The sequence below is a fragment of the Carcharodon carcharias genome, chromosome 7, assembly GCF_017639515.1.
Source record: "Carcharodon carcharias isolate sCarCar2 chromosome 7, sCarCar2.pri, whole genome shotgun sequence".
NCBI classification, from domain to species: domain Eukaryota; kingdom Metazoa; phylum Chordata; class Chondrichthyes; order Lamniformes; family Lamnidae; genus Carcharodon; species Carcharodon carcharias.
The window spans coordinates 121842285-121856815 of record NC_054473.1 but is presented as its reverse complement, the minus strand read 5'-3'; the positions used below and the strand labels follow the sequence as shown (position 1 = coordinate 121856815).

Below are 14531 nucleotides of genomic sequence, written 5' to 3'. Positions count from 1 at the left end.
TAGTCTTGTACCAGCTGTTTCAAATCTGTTTCTTTAGTTCTCCGCCCAAAGGCAGGTCCCAAACCACACCGCCACAATCTTCACCACAGGTAGGGCAAAGAGGCAGGTCCCGAATCCTGGGGATGAACCCCTGATGTTAGCACCAATCTGAGCCACACCAGCTGTCCAGCCAACTGAGCCTGTCTGCCCACAACCCACCACCAGGCAGAGTCCGAGTATCTGTGCCACAAACTGTTGTAGTCCCAGAGCTATGAATAGTGATGGTAGAGGCTCCAGTTTTCTTTCCATCACATGCCTGACCAGGAACCTCTGCTGCTCTTGCTGCCTGTCATGTGGCCACGCTACAAACATACCTTCCTTGACTATCATGTCCTGGGGTGGAGCTTGAAACTTGAATTTCTGGCTCAGAGGCAAGGACACTACCAATACACCACCATGAGACCTCCTCCTCTTAAATGAGCTGTCCAATTTAGACCCACATTCCTCCTTGTAACTCTGCAAATTAGTCCTCTTCAAGTACATTTCCATTTGTCTTTTGAAACTTCCAGTGGAATCAGTTTCCACCACTTCTGTCCCGATCTCAGCAACCCTCTGTGTGAAAACATCTTTCCTCATTTCCCTTCTGGCTCTTCTGCCAATTATTTTAAATCTGTGATCTCTGATTATTAACCCACTTACCAGAGGATGCAGTCTCACCCTCCTTTGATTCATCAAAGCCCCTCGTAATTTTGAATTCTTCCATTAGATCTCCCTTAATCTGCCCTGGTTTTAGGAGAACAATCCCAGTTTCTGGAATTGCTCTGCATAACTGAAGTCTGTCATCTCTGTTATCAACCTGGTAAGCCACCTCTGAACCCTCAATAAGGCTTTGACATCCTTCCTAATTGTGGAGACCAAACGTCTGTACAATACTTCAGCTGAGGCCTATCCATAGATTTGTATAAGTTCAACATGATTTCCTTGTTTCTGTCTTCAATGCACCTATTAACAAAAGCAAAAATAAGAGAGCAAGCATTACCTGGATGAAAAGGAAGATTTAGCTGTCAGCTATGGCTCAGTGTTAGCACTCTTATCTCAAAGTCAGTAAATCCCATACCAGGGCACAAAATCTAGGCTGACACTCCAATGCAGTACAGCGGGAGTGCTACATTGTCAGAGATGCTAGATGTAACATCCCATGATACTATTTTGAAAAAGAGCAGAGTATTTCTCTCCAGTGTCCTAAATGCTATTTATTCCTCAACCAACATCAATAAAACAGGTTAGCTGGTCCTGATTTACCTATTTGTTATTTGTGGGACCTTGCTGTGTGCAAATGGACTGTTGCATTTCTGATATGACCTCAGTAACGATACTTCAAAAGTATTTCATTCAATGGCACCATGGATACAAAATTGGCCAAGGGACAGTTGGCAGAGAGTTGAAGTGAACTGTTGTTTTTCAGTATACAATGGGGTTATGCAGGTTTAGGATCACTGCTCTTTCTGATGTATATCAATGACCTGAATTCAGGTATACTAAACAAATTTCAAAGTTGCAGATGACACAAACCTCAGAAATTTGGTAAACAATGAAGAGGCTAGTAACAGGTTTTAGGAGGAAACAGAGAGACTAGTAAAATTGGCAGAAACATGGCCGATGAAATTGTATGTGAAATGATACATTTTGATATGAAAATTAAGGATAGGCAAGAGGAAATACAATGGTGATCTTTAAAAGTGGATGCAAGAACAGAGAGAGACATGGGATTGTATGTATACAAAACTTTAAAGGTGGCAGGGATAGTTGAAGCCTTTTTTTAAAAAAAAGCATATTGGATCCTTGGCTTTATAAATAGAGACTACTGGTTAGGTCTCAGCTGGAGTATTAGCCACTACACTTTAGGAAGGGTGTCCAGATCTTGGAGAGGATGCAGAAGAGATGTACTAGGGCTAAGAGACTTCAGTTGTGTGGAGGGATTTGAGAAGTTGGGATTTGTTCACCTTAGAACAGAGCAGATTAAGAGGAGATTTGATAGAAGTGTTCAAAATTGAAGAAACTGTTCAAAGTGGTGGAATGGTCAGCAAGCAGAAGACACAAATTTAGGGTAATTGTCAAAAGAGCCAAAAGTGACATGAGGACAACATTTTTTCAACTGCGATTTGTGATCTTGAAAACACTACCAGAAAGGGTGGTGGAAGCAGATTGAAGTAACTTTCAAAAAGTAATTGGATAAATTCTTGAAAGGAAACATTTCTACAGGGCTTTGGGAAAGAGCAGGACTAATAGTGCCTGTTCCACTCTGGTAGAGCTATCCAATGAGCTGAGCTGCCACTTCCTGTAAAGTATCATTCATGATTCCATTCACAGTAAAGCACTTTAGGACAAGAATGTGAAAGGCACTGTACAAATGTAAGTCTTTTAAAAATTTGCTTTAATTGATCCAAAACATTAAGGTGGATATATGGAGCAATCTACACTTAGTTTTTACAAAAAAAACTAAGCTTCCTCTTTGGTTAATGGCTGTGAACCTGCATTCTATCCTCTAACATTGCCCTGCTGATGTGCCCAACATTCAGTATCATGAACTGCTGCAAGGACAATGTTAAGCTTTTTAGCCTGTTCTATTGGTTTTCTGTAAGGGCTGACCCTGGCTTTTAATAATTTGATTTTACAAAAAAAATTTCAGCCTAACCACCTCCGCGACGATGAAGTTAGCAGATTGGAAGAAGACATTAGGCAACTGGTCCTAGAATATAATTCAAACTGCCAGAATTCTGGAACACTGTGCAGCACTAATTCAGAAATATCACCAGCAGCCTCCACCCTATCACCATCCTCACCAGCTTTGCCAAGTCTGTCTCCATCTTCAATGCAAGCACTTCGCTCGACTGATCGTTTTGAATTTCAAGGTGCTTTTTTTGGTGAGTGTTGACCTCCAAGCCTGCAGTTATTGAACCTGTAAGGTAATGAAGAGTTCTTGCTATCATTCTGACTTGGTTGACCTCCTGGATTGGCATGCTGCAGTGGTCCACAGGCTTTTTTAAATGCTATTTTCTTTCCAGTGTCATCCTCCTGTCTTGGCTATAGTTCCAGATGTTCTATGGCAGCTCATCCAAATGGTAATTCTTGATGAGTGAGCTTTGGAGGGCATCCTTGCTGAGCAGAGTCCTGACCCACACCTGGCACCATCTTCATGTGCAGTGCAGTGAATGAGGTAGAGCTGCTGTTCAACATTGATGTTAGGCTATATGTTTTAAATATTGTTTTAAATGTGCACCTTATGGTTTTTGGAGCCATGCTCCATAACCATGTTCTGGAGTACTTTCTCTCATGGCTGCTACATTAATTTAAGGAACAGAGTTAAGGATTCCTCAATAGATGTTATTAAATTTTCAATAACTATACAGGGCAAGTACTATCTACAAGATGCACCGCAGCAACTCAACAAGGGCTTTATTGACAGCCCTTTTTAAACCTGTGACTTCTAGCACCTAGAAGGACAAAGGCAGCACGTGCATGGAAATACCACCACCTGCAAGCTCCCCCCCACCCCAAGTCCCTGTGAATGAAATAAATTTTTTTAAAAAGGAAAAAATCTTTCCAAATTATCTGATATATTTTGCTTCTTTTTGGCAGGTCCCTCTGCCCTGCAGCATGTGTGATGGTGACAGGCACAGGACATGAACCTTTTGCAAGGTCAATGTAAATACTGCTTTTGAACTTGCTGTAAGCATACAAGTGGGGCAAGGGGGTCCTCTTAATTTATTGCCCTATCTTTGGTCTCTCCTCTTGGCACAGTATCTGAGATTGAGTGTTAAACATACAGGATTTGTGGGCACGTAGCAGCTGTAACTCAGTCAGATTGTGAAAGTAGTGTCCTGTGAATCAAAATCTGTGACTCTACAGATGTCATTTCTGCAATGGTGGCTCCAGATTGACTGTCCAGAATGGACAGTTACCTTTTTTATTATAAACTTTGATAGCCTGGCATAGTCGTCTTATCCCTTTATAAAGCTGGTAAATAAAATGCAATCTGACCATAGTGTGTTGGATTAAATTAATGGTTTGTTTTATTTCCAAATAAATGATCATACAGCAGCAATAAGGCAGTGATTGAATTTGAATCACCCAGCTCAGTAATATGGGTTTCTTTAAAAGAAAAAAATGTTTTGTTATCTTTTCACCCCAGATGACCATGTTTTGAGTGCACAGAATCACTACACCTTTGCCAAAACTGTGGGCAGGCACTGGAAACAGGTCGGCCGCGTGTTACAGAAAACCTGCCGAGGTCTTCAGGATCCAGCCATCGACAATATAGCCTTTGAGTACGAACGGGAAGGATTGTATGAACAGGCTTACCAAATGCTGCTCAAGTTTATTCAATGTGAAGGGAAGAAAGCTACAATGAGTCGGCTGATCAGAGCTTTGGAGGAAAATGCACTGGTTGGAGTTGTTGAGCAGTTGCTGAACACCTCGAATAATTAATTAGGAGATGAGGGCAACTAAGGAAAGGCAGTGAAATATTTTATGGTAAGGTGTAAAACTGAAAGGAAATTGTGAGCAGGTGAAAGAGTTTTATTACTAACTTTAAAGTTAATCATTCTGTCTGAGCAAATCCGTTCTTTAATCTCATCGTTTATGACTGAAGTGTGTCTTGCATCGGAGGCAGTCCACTTCCTTCTGTATTCAAAGGCATTTTTTTTTAAATTGTTGAATCTAGTTCTTATTTTTGCATCTATATATTTTAATGTATATTAGACAGTATTCCCTATGTTGATTTGCAAACCGACATGCATATTAATTACAAGTTCATCAGATGAAAGTTTCTTCTGTCAGCTAGCTATGTGGAATGAGTTTGGACAGTCTCCTTCCAATCCCTGGCACGTATAGGCCTGTAACACAAGGTTGTCCCAGATCTGGCATTGGGTAGTCTTGTATCACTCTGACAGGCCAAAGGACAATATGGGAGACTCCCCTGGGACTGGGGATGAGGTGTTTTGTTGGGGAGGGAAACAAGTCTTTTGGAGCTTTTACTCTGCTGTTAGCTGTGCTGGAGCTCGCCTGGGAGTGGCTGATGCTGATGCTGGGTGCCTGAAGTGGGAAGAGTTCCGTTCCACAACTTGAGCGCAAATCCTTTTTTTTACAACAGTAAAATTCCCTGGAAGTTGGTGTATTCAGTCATGGTAGATCAGTGACCCTGATCATAGACAACGAGAAGGAGACCTTTGAACTCGCTATGCTGTGGGCCCAGATGTGGAGAACTGCCCAAAAGCAAAGAACTTCCAACTAATGAACCTTGAAGAATTTTTGGCCTTGTCTTTCAATACTCAGTGATGTATGGCCAACCTATAATTGGTGGGAGTGATTCCAGTGGCAGTTACTTCTGGTTTATTGTGCTATTATAGGAGAGCCCCAGAGGCGATGGTTCTTTTAATGAGCAATAGAATGTTTGCCAGAGGATTGATTGAGGCTGTACACAGGAAATTAACTCCTAAAGAATATAATTCTGATGTGCTTCTATTCATCAATGCATGTAATAACCTCCAGTCCAGAGGGCACCAAGGCGATAAGCTCTTATGTTGCATGATAACTGAAACCCAGGAGGTACACAAAACCAGCCTGCTCTGATGGTGGGTTTTTTTGACCCTTCTATCTCAGGAATTGACTTTTCTCTGCCTCAGTATCAAGGTTGAAACTTGAGTTCAGCTGGAGCTCAGTGGCAGCACTCTTGTCAGAGAGTCAGAGGATTGTTGGTTCAAACCTGATACCAGAGTGACACACACAATGCAGGCTGACGCTTCAATGTAGTACCAAGAGTTCTGCACTGTCAGGGGTGTCTTCTTTCAGATGAGGTGTTGTCCAAGACCCTATCTTCCCTCTAAGGGTGGATGTAAGAGATCCCAAGGCACTATTTGATGAAGAGCAAGGGAATTCTTCTGGTGTCCTGGCCAATATTTATCCCTCAACCAAGGTCACTAAAACAGATTATCTGGTTATCGCCACATAGATGTTTGTGAAACCTTGCTGTACTCAACTTGGCTGTTGTGTTTCCTACCTTACAGCAGTGACTATACTTCAAAAAAAAAGTACTTCATTGACTGTAAACCATTTTGGGATGATCTGAGGTTGAGAAAGGTGCTATCTAAATGCAAATGATGTCTTCCTTTGGGTATGACCTGTTGCATCAGTTGACTGCTTGTGTCTTTGAGATATATTAAAAGAGACAGCCATTATTGCACTCCAGTTTATCTTTTTGCTTTGAGATGAAAGCTATTTGTTTTATGACCTCTTTAATGACATCCTCTATCTGCATCAAATGCTCATTACACATTGGTGAAAAGTAAAGCTGTCTCTGCCTCAACACTGCCTTGACCTCAATTAAATGAGCACCCTCTACAACAACAACGTGACACTTTGCAGCTCCGGGCATTCCATGGGATCTCGGTGAGTTTATCAATTTAATGCTGTTTGGTAGTTTTAAACCAGGATCTAGAGTGTTACTGTCCAAACTTATTTAACATTGGACCTGAAGAGACAAAATAGATCATCACTCTGGCCTGAGTCTAAATCCAGATCCTGAAGGGGAAAGACCAGTGCTGCTTTTCTTATACCAAGCAATAGCATAGTGGTATTGTCGCTGGGCTAGTAATCCAGAGACCCAGGGTAATGCTCTGAGGAACCAGGTTTGAATCCCGCCACAGCAGATGGTGGAATTTGAATTCAATAGAAATCTGATGACCATGAAACCATTGTTGTAAAAACCCATCTGGTTCACTAATGTCATCCTTACCTCGCCTGGGCTATATGTGACTCTAGCAGTGACTCTTAAATGCCCTCTGAAATGGCCTAGCAAGCCACTCAGTTGTATCAAACCGCTACAAAAAAAAAATGAAACTGAACAGATTACCTGGCATCGACCTAGGCACCGGAACCTTCACTGTTGCTGGGTTAAAATCTTGGACCTCCCTTCCTAACAGCATTGTGGATGTACCTACACCCCATGGACTGTAGTGGTTCAAGAAGGCAGCTCACCACCAGCTCCTCAAGGGCAACTAGGGATGGACAATAAAACCCAGTTCTCCCATTGCTTTAAACAATGTGTCTGAGAGTTTGGAAGACTTGGTTTGAAATCTAACCTCTGTTTAACTTTATCATTTGTGCTAACTGAATGAGCTTCCCCCTATATGGACTGTATGTGTTTTATAATCATCTGCTTCTATTCAAACTGCACTGATTTATAATTGTCTGTTCTCTCCTTGTATTGTTAGTATTCAGAACACATGTTGAGACGCCATCTTAAAGCCAAATTAAGAATAGTTTTGACATACGTGTTGTCAATCAGTTTCACTGATGGCAAAATGACAAATGAAAAGTAGGAGATTCATCAAGATATTTTCTCAACTGGAGAAACTCATGCAATGTTCAGGAAATGCTTCAAACACACAAACCTATTTGTATGGCTGTGTATCCACCTACATTTTTGCTTCTTCCTGTTCTACTTAAAGGCTGAAAGTGGAAAGCAATGTATAAGGTGCTGCATATCTTAGTTTTAGTTTTTATATAAGCATTCATTTATACACAAATAAATTCTGATCTGTTAAATTCAATATTGCAGCAATTAGTTTTTTTCATTTTTCTGTTAAATCATTCCTGTGGATCTTTTGTCTTATGGTTTATGATATCTGGACCCCTCAATTAAATCACTGCCCATAATTCCATCCAACCTATCCTTGACTCACCATGGCGATATCATTTAGGTTAAATACTGTCAAAGCTTTCCAGATGTGTGATTCCACAGACAGTGATCTTCTCCTCCAGTGCAGCAATCCCAGGCTATCAGTCTACAATTCTGATTTACCAGGGTTTTTATGTTTCTCCATTCAGGTTGTGTTAGTTGTGGCCCAGTTGATAGCACTCTCACCTTTGAGACAAAATGTTCTAGCTTCAAGTCCTACTCCTTGATGTGAGCACAGACATCAAGGCCGACATTCCAGTGCAGAATGGAGGGAGTGCTGCACTGTTGGGAGTGCCATTTTTCAGATGAGGCATGAAACAGAGACCCTGTCTGCCGCCTTGGGTGGACCTAAAAGATCCTATGGCACCAATTTGCAGAAGATCAGGGGAGATCCTCCTGGTGACCTGACCTATAGGTATCCTCCAATCAATATCACAAGAACAGATTATCTGGCCATTTTCTCATTGCTGTTTCTGGAAGCTTGCTGTGTGTAAATTAGCTGCTACACTTCCGACATTACAATGGTGACTACACTTCAAAAGTATTTAATTGCACTATAAAGTTTTTTTTGAGACATCCAGTAGTTGTGAAAGGCGCTATATAAATGGAAGGAAGTCTGTCTGTCTGTCTTTTTATTTCTCTTAGAGCCGAAGGTTGTTCGTACCAGGAGCCTCCAAAAGTCATGTTATGAGACTGTCCTTTTCAAGGCAACCATACAAACTATGCACCTTGTCTTGCTAATAAAGCAGAGCAAATAGGTAACTGGAAAGTAATGGAATATTTGGGAACAGTAACTGTAATAGAATTGGATTAAGTTATTGCATACACAAGGTTTAAAAAAAAAAAGCAAGAACAAAAGTAGCTGAGGATTAAAGCAAATTTTAATGAGACAAAAAGGAGCCAGACTTGGATTACATGGAAGGAAAAAATTGGCAAATAAAACAAGTCAGTAAGGCGAAATATTTTAATTTGGGGATTCAAAGGGTACAGAAGGAAAATGAGGAGCCTTTCAAGGATGGACAAATAGTGAGATTTAATCAAACGTGAAACTTAAAGCACTTATAGAGCAGATAATAAAAATAGAAGCCAAGACACAATACAGGAAAGGTACAAAAATGCTGAGAGTAAATTAGCAAAATTTAAAAACAAGGTGCAACAGATAACAGGCTTTATGCAGGTACATAAACTGGTAAAATAATCTTCAAGGTTTGCAGTATTGTGATCAAAAGGAGGAGGCAAACCTGAGGTGAAAAGTGAGGAAATGGGTGAGATACCAAAGTTTCTTTTTGGACTTAGTTTTTACAGATGGTAGGAAATGAAATAAAATGAGGGACATTTTGACCAGGGGCAATATGCTGGTTAGTAAAGACCAGGTGGGGAAGGGGGAGTTGTGGAGGGTTGCTGTGACCATTTGAGCATTGGGGGTGGATGCTGTTAGACCATAAGACATAGGCCGATTGGCCTAAATTCTGCTCCTATCGAGTCTGCTCCGCCATTCAATCATGGCTGATAAGTTTCTCAACCTCCTTCTCCCTGTAACCTTTGATCCCTTTACCAATCAATAACCTATGTATCTTGGTCTTAAATACAATCAATGACCTGGCCTCCACAGCCTTCTGTGGCAATGATTTCCATAGATTCACCACTCTCTGGCTAAAGAAGTTTCTCCTCATCTCTGTTCTAAAAGGTCTTCCCTTTATTCTGCGGCTGTGCCCTCGGGTCCTAGTCTCTCCTACTAATGGAAACATCTTCCCCACGTCCACTCTATCCAGGCCTTTCAGTATTCTGTAAGTTTCAATCAGATCCCCCCTCATCCTTCTAAACTCCATCGAGTATAGACCCAGAGTCCTCAAACGTTCCTCATATGTTAAGCCTTTCATTCCTGGGATCATTCTCATGAACCTCCTCTGGACCCTCTCCAGGGCCAGCACATCCTTCCTGAGATATGAGGCCCAAAATTGCTCACAACATTCTAAATGTGATCTGACCAGGGCCTTATAAAGCCTCAGCAGCACATCCCTATATTCTAGTCCTCTCAAAATAAATGCCAACATTGCATTTGCCTTCCTAACTACCGACTCAACCTGTAAGTTAACCTTCAGAGAATCCTGGACTAGGACTCCCAAGTCCCTTTGCACTCCAGATTTCTGAATTCTCTCCCCATTTAGAAAATAGTCCATGCTTCTATTCTTCCTACCAAAGTGCATGACCTCACACTTCCCCATGTTATATTCCATCTGCCACTTCTTTGCCCATTCTCCAAACCTGTCCAAATCCTTCTGCAGCCTCCACGCCTCCTCAATACTACCTGTCCCTCCACCTATCTTTGTATCATCTGCAAACTTAGCCAGGATGCCCTCAGTTCCTTCATCTAGATCATTAATGTATAAAGTGAAAAGTTGTGGTCCCAAAACTGACCCCTGTGGAACTCCACTAATCACCAGCTGCCATCCTGAGAAGGACCCCCCTTATCCCCACTCTCTGCTTCCTGCCAGATAGCCAATCTTCTATCCATGTGAATACCTTGCCTCTAACACCATGGGCTCATCTTACTGAGCAGCCTCCTGTGCGGCACCTTGTCAAAGGCCTTCTGGAAGTCCAAGTAGATAACACCCATTGCCTCTCCTTTGTCAAACCTACTCTAACCTACTCTGTTACCATATGAGTGGGTGGAGGGGGGCAGGGGATGGGTGCTGGTGACCATTCAAGCAGTTGGGGTGGTGCCAGTGATCATAAGAGCAATGATTGGGGGTGCTGGTGACCATAATACCACCCCCCCCCCCCCCCCCCCACCTTATTGTGCATGCTCACAAAAAAATTCAAAGCGGTAAAAGCAAGTGGAGACTCGCAGGCTCAGACTCTCAGGGGCTGTCCTAGAAATGGGGGGTGTGGACAGAGTCAAAAGAAGAGACAGTTGGTCACCCTATCTCGTATAAAGCATTCTTCAAAGTGCATTGTTTTTTAATGAATCCCTTGCAAAAGAGAGCTATTAAAAAGAACAGGGACGAGTGAGAGAGTGGAGAAAGGCCATCCAAAGATTTGACGGGCCAAATGACCTGTTGTAGCATTCTAAGATTGTACGGGTAACAACATTAGGCTATTTGGGTTGTATGGCAATAGCTGAGTAACTGTGTTTCCCAGATGGCCAGTTTGAAAGGACAGAAAATAGGCAAACATAAAGAAGGCAGAGACTTATGGTACAATATTTAAGTTATAATTAGATACAATGCACCACTTGCAAACTAGGCAGAGTTTTTGATTTGTGTGGAGGTGGGGACGGGGGGGGGCGGCAAGACCGGAGGCGTGAGGGCTGGATAAGCGGCCTCGAAGGGCAGCGTTTGGCAGCATGTTCCTGCCTTCTGGCCATTGTAAAGGTGGAGGGGAATGAGAGCTACCCAGCCACGAGCAGCAGGTAGCCAATTAAAAGCCAAAAAAGGCCTATTAGGGAGGGGGCTTGGGGAGACGCTGACCCTAATTGGAGAGACAGGCCACGAACTACTATCTCTAAACAATCGCGTCAGAGCCCGACGCAAGGACTCGGAAGTTTCCCTGCCCCGATCTTGAACCCAAAGCGTAAATCCAACCCGCGGTCTTCTCAGGTGGGTCAGCAAGTCAGCACCAACATCTACCAAAATGCGTTAGACACTGCGACATTTAATAATCCATTCACGGTAAATGATACTCACAATCATTGCCTGAAGTGCACCTTCCTAAACATGGAATGTGACTTGTCAAATTTGCCTCAAGTTCAGGAAATGTCTCTTGGGAACATCACTGCCATGAACATGTTCTTCCGGACAAGAAAGAAACTTGGATATATCTCACTTTATCATGTATCTTGTAAATGTTCCCAAGTGCTTTAAGTACTTAACATTTCAAATTACTTCGAGTTACTGCAGCCGTTTTGTCCACAGCAAGTTTTCACAGGCAACAATGAGATGAGTGAACGATTCACCTTTTTTGGTGACGTTTGCTGAGGAGAATATTGACTCGGGTGGATTTCCAGAACTTCAACTAGTGGAACCACTGGATTGGCAGACTCAACCTTATTATTAACTTTGTACTGAAAGGAAGATCAGTGCAACAAGACTACAACACACCCAGCTACATTCCAGTATCATTGAACACGCATCCAATGAAACAGTGGCATTTCATGGCTTTGAGTACTCTTGACTTAGTGCCAGTATAATACAACTACTGAGTAACAGCAAATACCTTGTCAATGGTGGGATTGTTGGCACCGACTGACATGGAGAATATCAGAGTGCTGACCCTGCTGTAAGTCAGTCCCTCATCAGAGCCACTAGCTAACCATGCTTCGAATATTTATCTACTCTCCTTAAACTATGCTCTGCCTCCACTAGTACCTATGACAAAACATTCTGTATCTTAACAACCCTGGGGAAAGATGTTTCTCCTTGCATCCTTATGCACTGCCAATCATAATTTTAAATTGAGGACTGTCCAGCCAGAGGAAATCGTATTTGTAGCGTTCCTTATCAAATCCATTTCTAATTTTAAATGCCGCTATTTGGTCTCCATTTAACCTTTTCTATTCCAGTGGAAATAATGACAGTATGTTAGGTGGAAGATGCAAAATGAAGAAAAGTGACCTACCTTCAAATGAAGTCTGTCCTCCACATAATATCTTCTAATGTCCACAGATCCTAATGACTCATCCACACAGCATCTTCCAATGCTCACAGACCCTAATGACATACAGATATTGGTGGGTTGTGTGGGGGGGAACAAACTGCTGCAGATATTCCAGTTTTATATAGTGTGGTAGCAAGAGCAGCACTTTCTGTGTGTAAGATCATGACAACACATTTTATTCATTCACAGGATGTGGGCATCACTGACAAGGCTAACATTTATTACTCACCGCCAATTGCTCTTGAGATACAACTGAGTGGCTTGCTAGGCCATTTCAGAGGACAGTTAAGTCAGCCACATTGCTGTGGACCTGGAGTCACATATAGGTCAGATTGGATAAGGACATTAAAGAGCATTAGTAAACAAGATTTTTTTTCACCAATCTGGCAGTTTCATGGTCACCAGTACTGACACTATAATTTTTTTATAAATTCCAGATTTATTTAATTAACTGAATTTAAAATCCCCAGCTGCCATGGTGAGATTTGAACTTACGACTCCAAATCATTAGCCTGGGCCTCTGGATTACTAATCCAGTAATATAATCATGATGTTAGTCTGTATTCAGCATATGATATCCTCTGAACCTATCCAGTTAAACTGCAGTGTGTGGATGATGCATATCATTCAAGAAATGTAAAAGACCTTGCCAAGTAGGATAATTTGTCTTTATAAAGACCCTCCAAAATTCATTAGATTACAAATTGTAACTCACATTTGCCCTTTTTCCTTTTTTTTCATCTGGACTTCTCTTGAAGATGAAGAATGGAGACTGGCACCGGAAATTAGATTAATGTTGAGCTGGGTACATCCCACACTGCCATGCAGATCAAACCAGACTTAGCTTCAAGATTTCTATAGCTCAGAAAAGATGATGTTCCTAAATGTCCATTCTGTGCTGGTAGTAATAATCTAGTAATTTGTGGAGTTTATTGCAAAATGTCTGTAGCTTGGTCATCTTTCATCCCCACCACCCAATTTTGAAGTTGGCTTCACCATTTGCTTTGGACTTGACCTTCAAACTAGTCAGTGTCCATAATATTTCCGATATGTACTGGGCCTTCATGGTACTGCAAATATCATCTCTGTCTTTGTTGCCCCTTCAAAATGACCATTTCTGTTGGAGATCTGCTCGGAGTTTGATCCCTCTGGGTGATTAATGTCTAGCTGGCTGGTATGAGAAATGAAAATAGGGCACACTTTGGCAATTGGACTCGGGGCAAATTGTTGGTGTCCTGTAGAAGAAGCTTTTCTTTGCTGTGTTATTGTTCATACTATCAGACCTGGGAATGTTTAATAGGAGGTGAGTGAAAGGAACTATGCGCCTTATCCATACTAACCTGATTTAGGATTTATCTCTTTTCCATAACTCTTCCTCTTTCAAGATCTGGGTATCAAAATATAATTCACATTTGAAACCTGCCCTTCAGAACTAAGCAAACCTGAATCTCGGCAGTCTCGTATCTGAATTTCTAACTTGCCTGTTTCTCTTGACCCTCCACTACCTCAGTCACTGTAGAGTACATCCCTTGTTTTCCTGTATCTATCATTGTCGTCTTGTCCATCCCTTTCTGTTGACTCCTTCACACCAAAGCCTCACAGCTCCATCTGACTGTGGACAACTTGCTGAGCTAGCCACAGCTGCTTCCACCACAGTAGATCTATTCAGATCAGCAATTCAATTTAAAACACACAGTGATGCAACAAGACTGTGGGGTTGACATAAAAATAAACCTCCAAGTGAGACAGGCTGTTGGATTTGTGCTCCTCTTATTAGTGGCTTATTATCCATTGTATAGCAAGCAATCACTGCAACATGAAAGCACAGGAACACAGTGTTTGAATTACTAACAAAGGGAAATTTCAGAGAACCTTGGAAAAGATTGATGGGGGAAGTTGCAGGGCAGAAATGCAGATCTGTTACATGGAGACAACTCTCTTGCTTTTTTCTGACATTGTACAGATGATTTACAACCCACACTAGGATTCCCTCGTTCATACTACTTGATTTACCATGTGTGCTTCCATACTCTTAACGTCCTTTGTACTCTCTTTTACTGTCCACTTCCACATTCCATCTAGCTGCCTCAATTTTAAGAAAAAAAAACAAACTGAGTTTGCAATTGGATGGCAGCCACAGAAACCATGAACAGCAGTG

The 14531-nt window shown here is 41.9% G+C and overlaps 1 protein-coding gene across 2 annotated transcripts in view; it reads left to right on the top strand.

The window, feature by feature from the left end:
* The window catches only part of LOC121280516 (tumor necrosis factor receptor type 1-associated DEATH domain protein-like), a 39813-nt gene extending 32224 nt beyond the window's left edge, over positions 1-7589 (top strand). For both annotated transcript variants that reach the window (XM_041192597.1, XM_041192598.1), the window contains exons 4-5: positions 2669-2903; positions 4172-7589. In XM_041192597.1, the coding sequence (XP_041048531.1) occupies positions 2669-2903; positions 4172-4467 (531 nt within the window). In that variant the 3' untranslated portion in view covers positions 4468-7589. The remainder of the gene's footprint in view (positions 1-2668; positions 2904-4171) is intronic.
* Positions 7590-14531: the final 6942 nt, after the last annotated feature.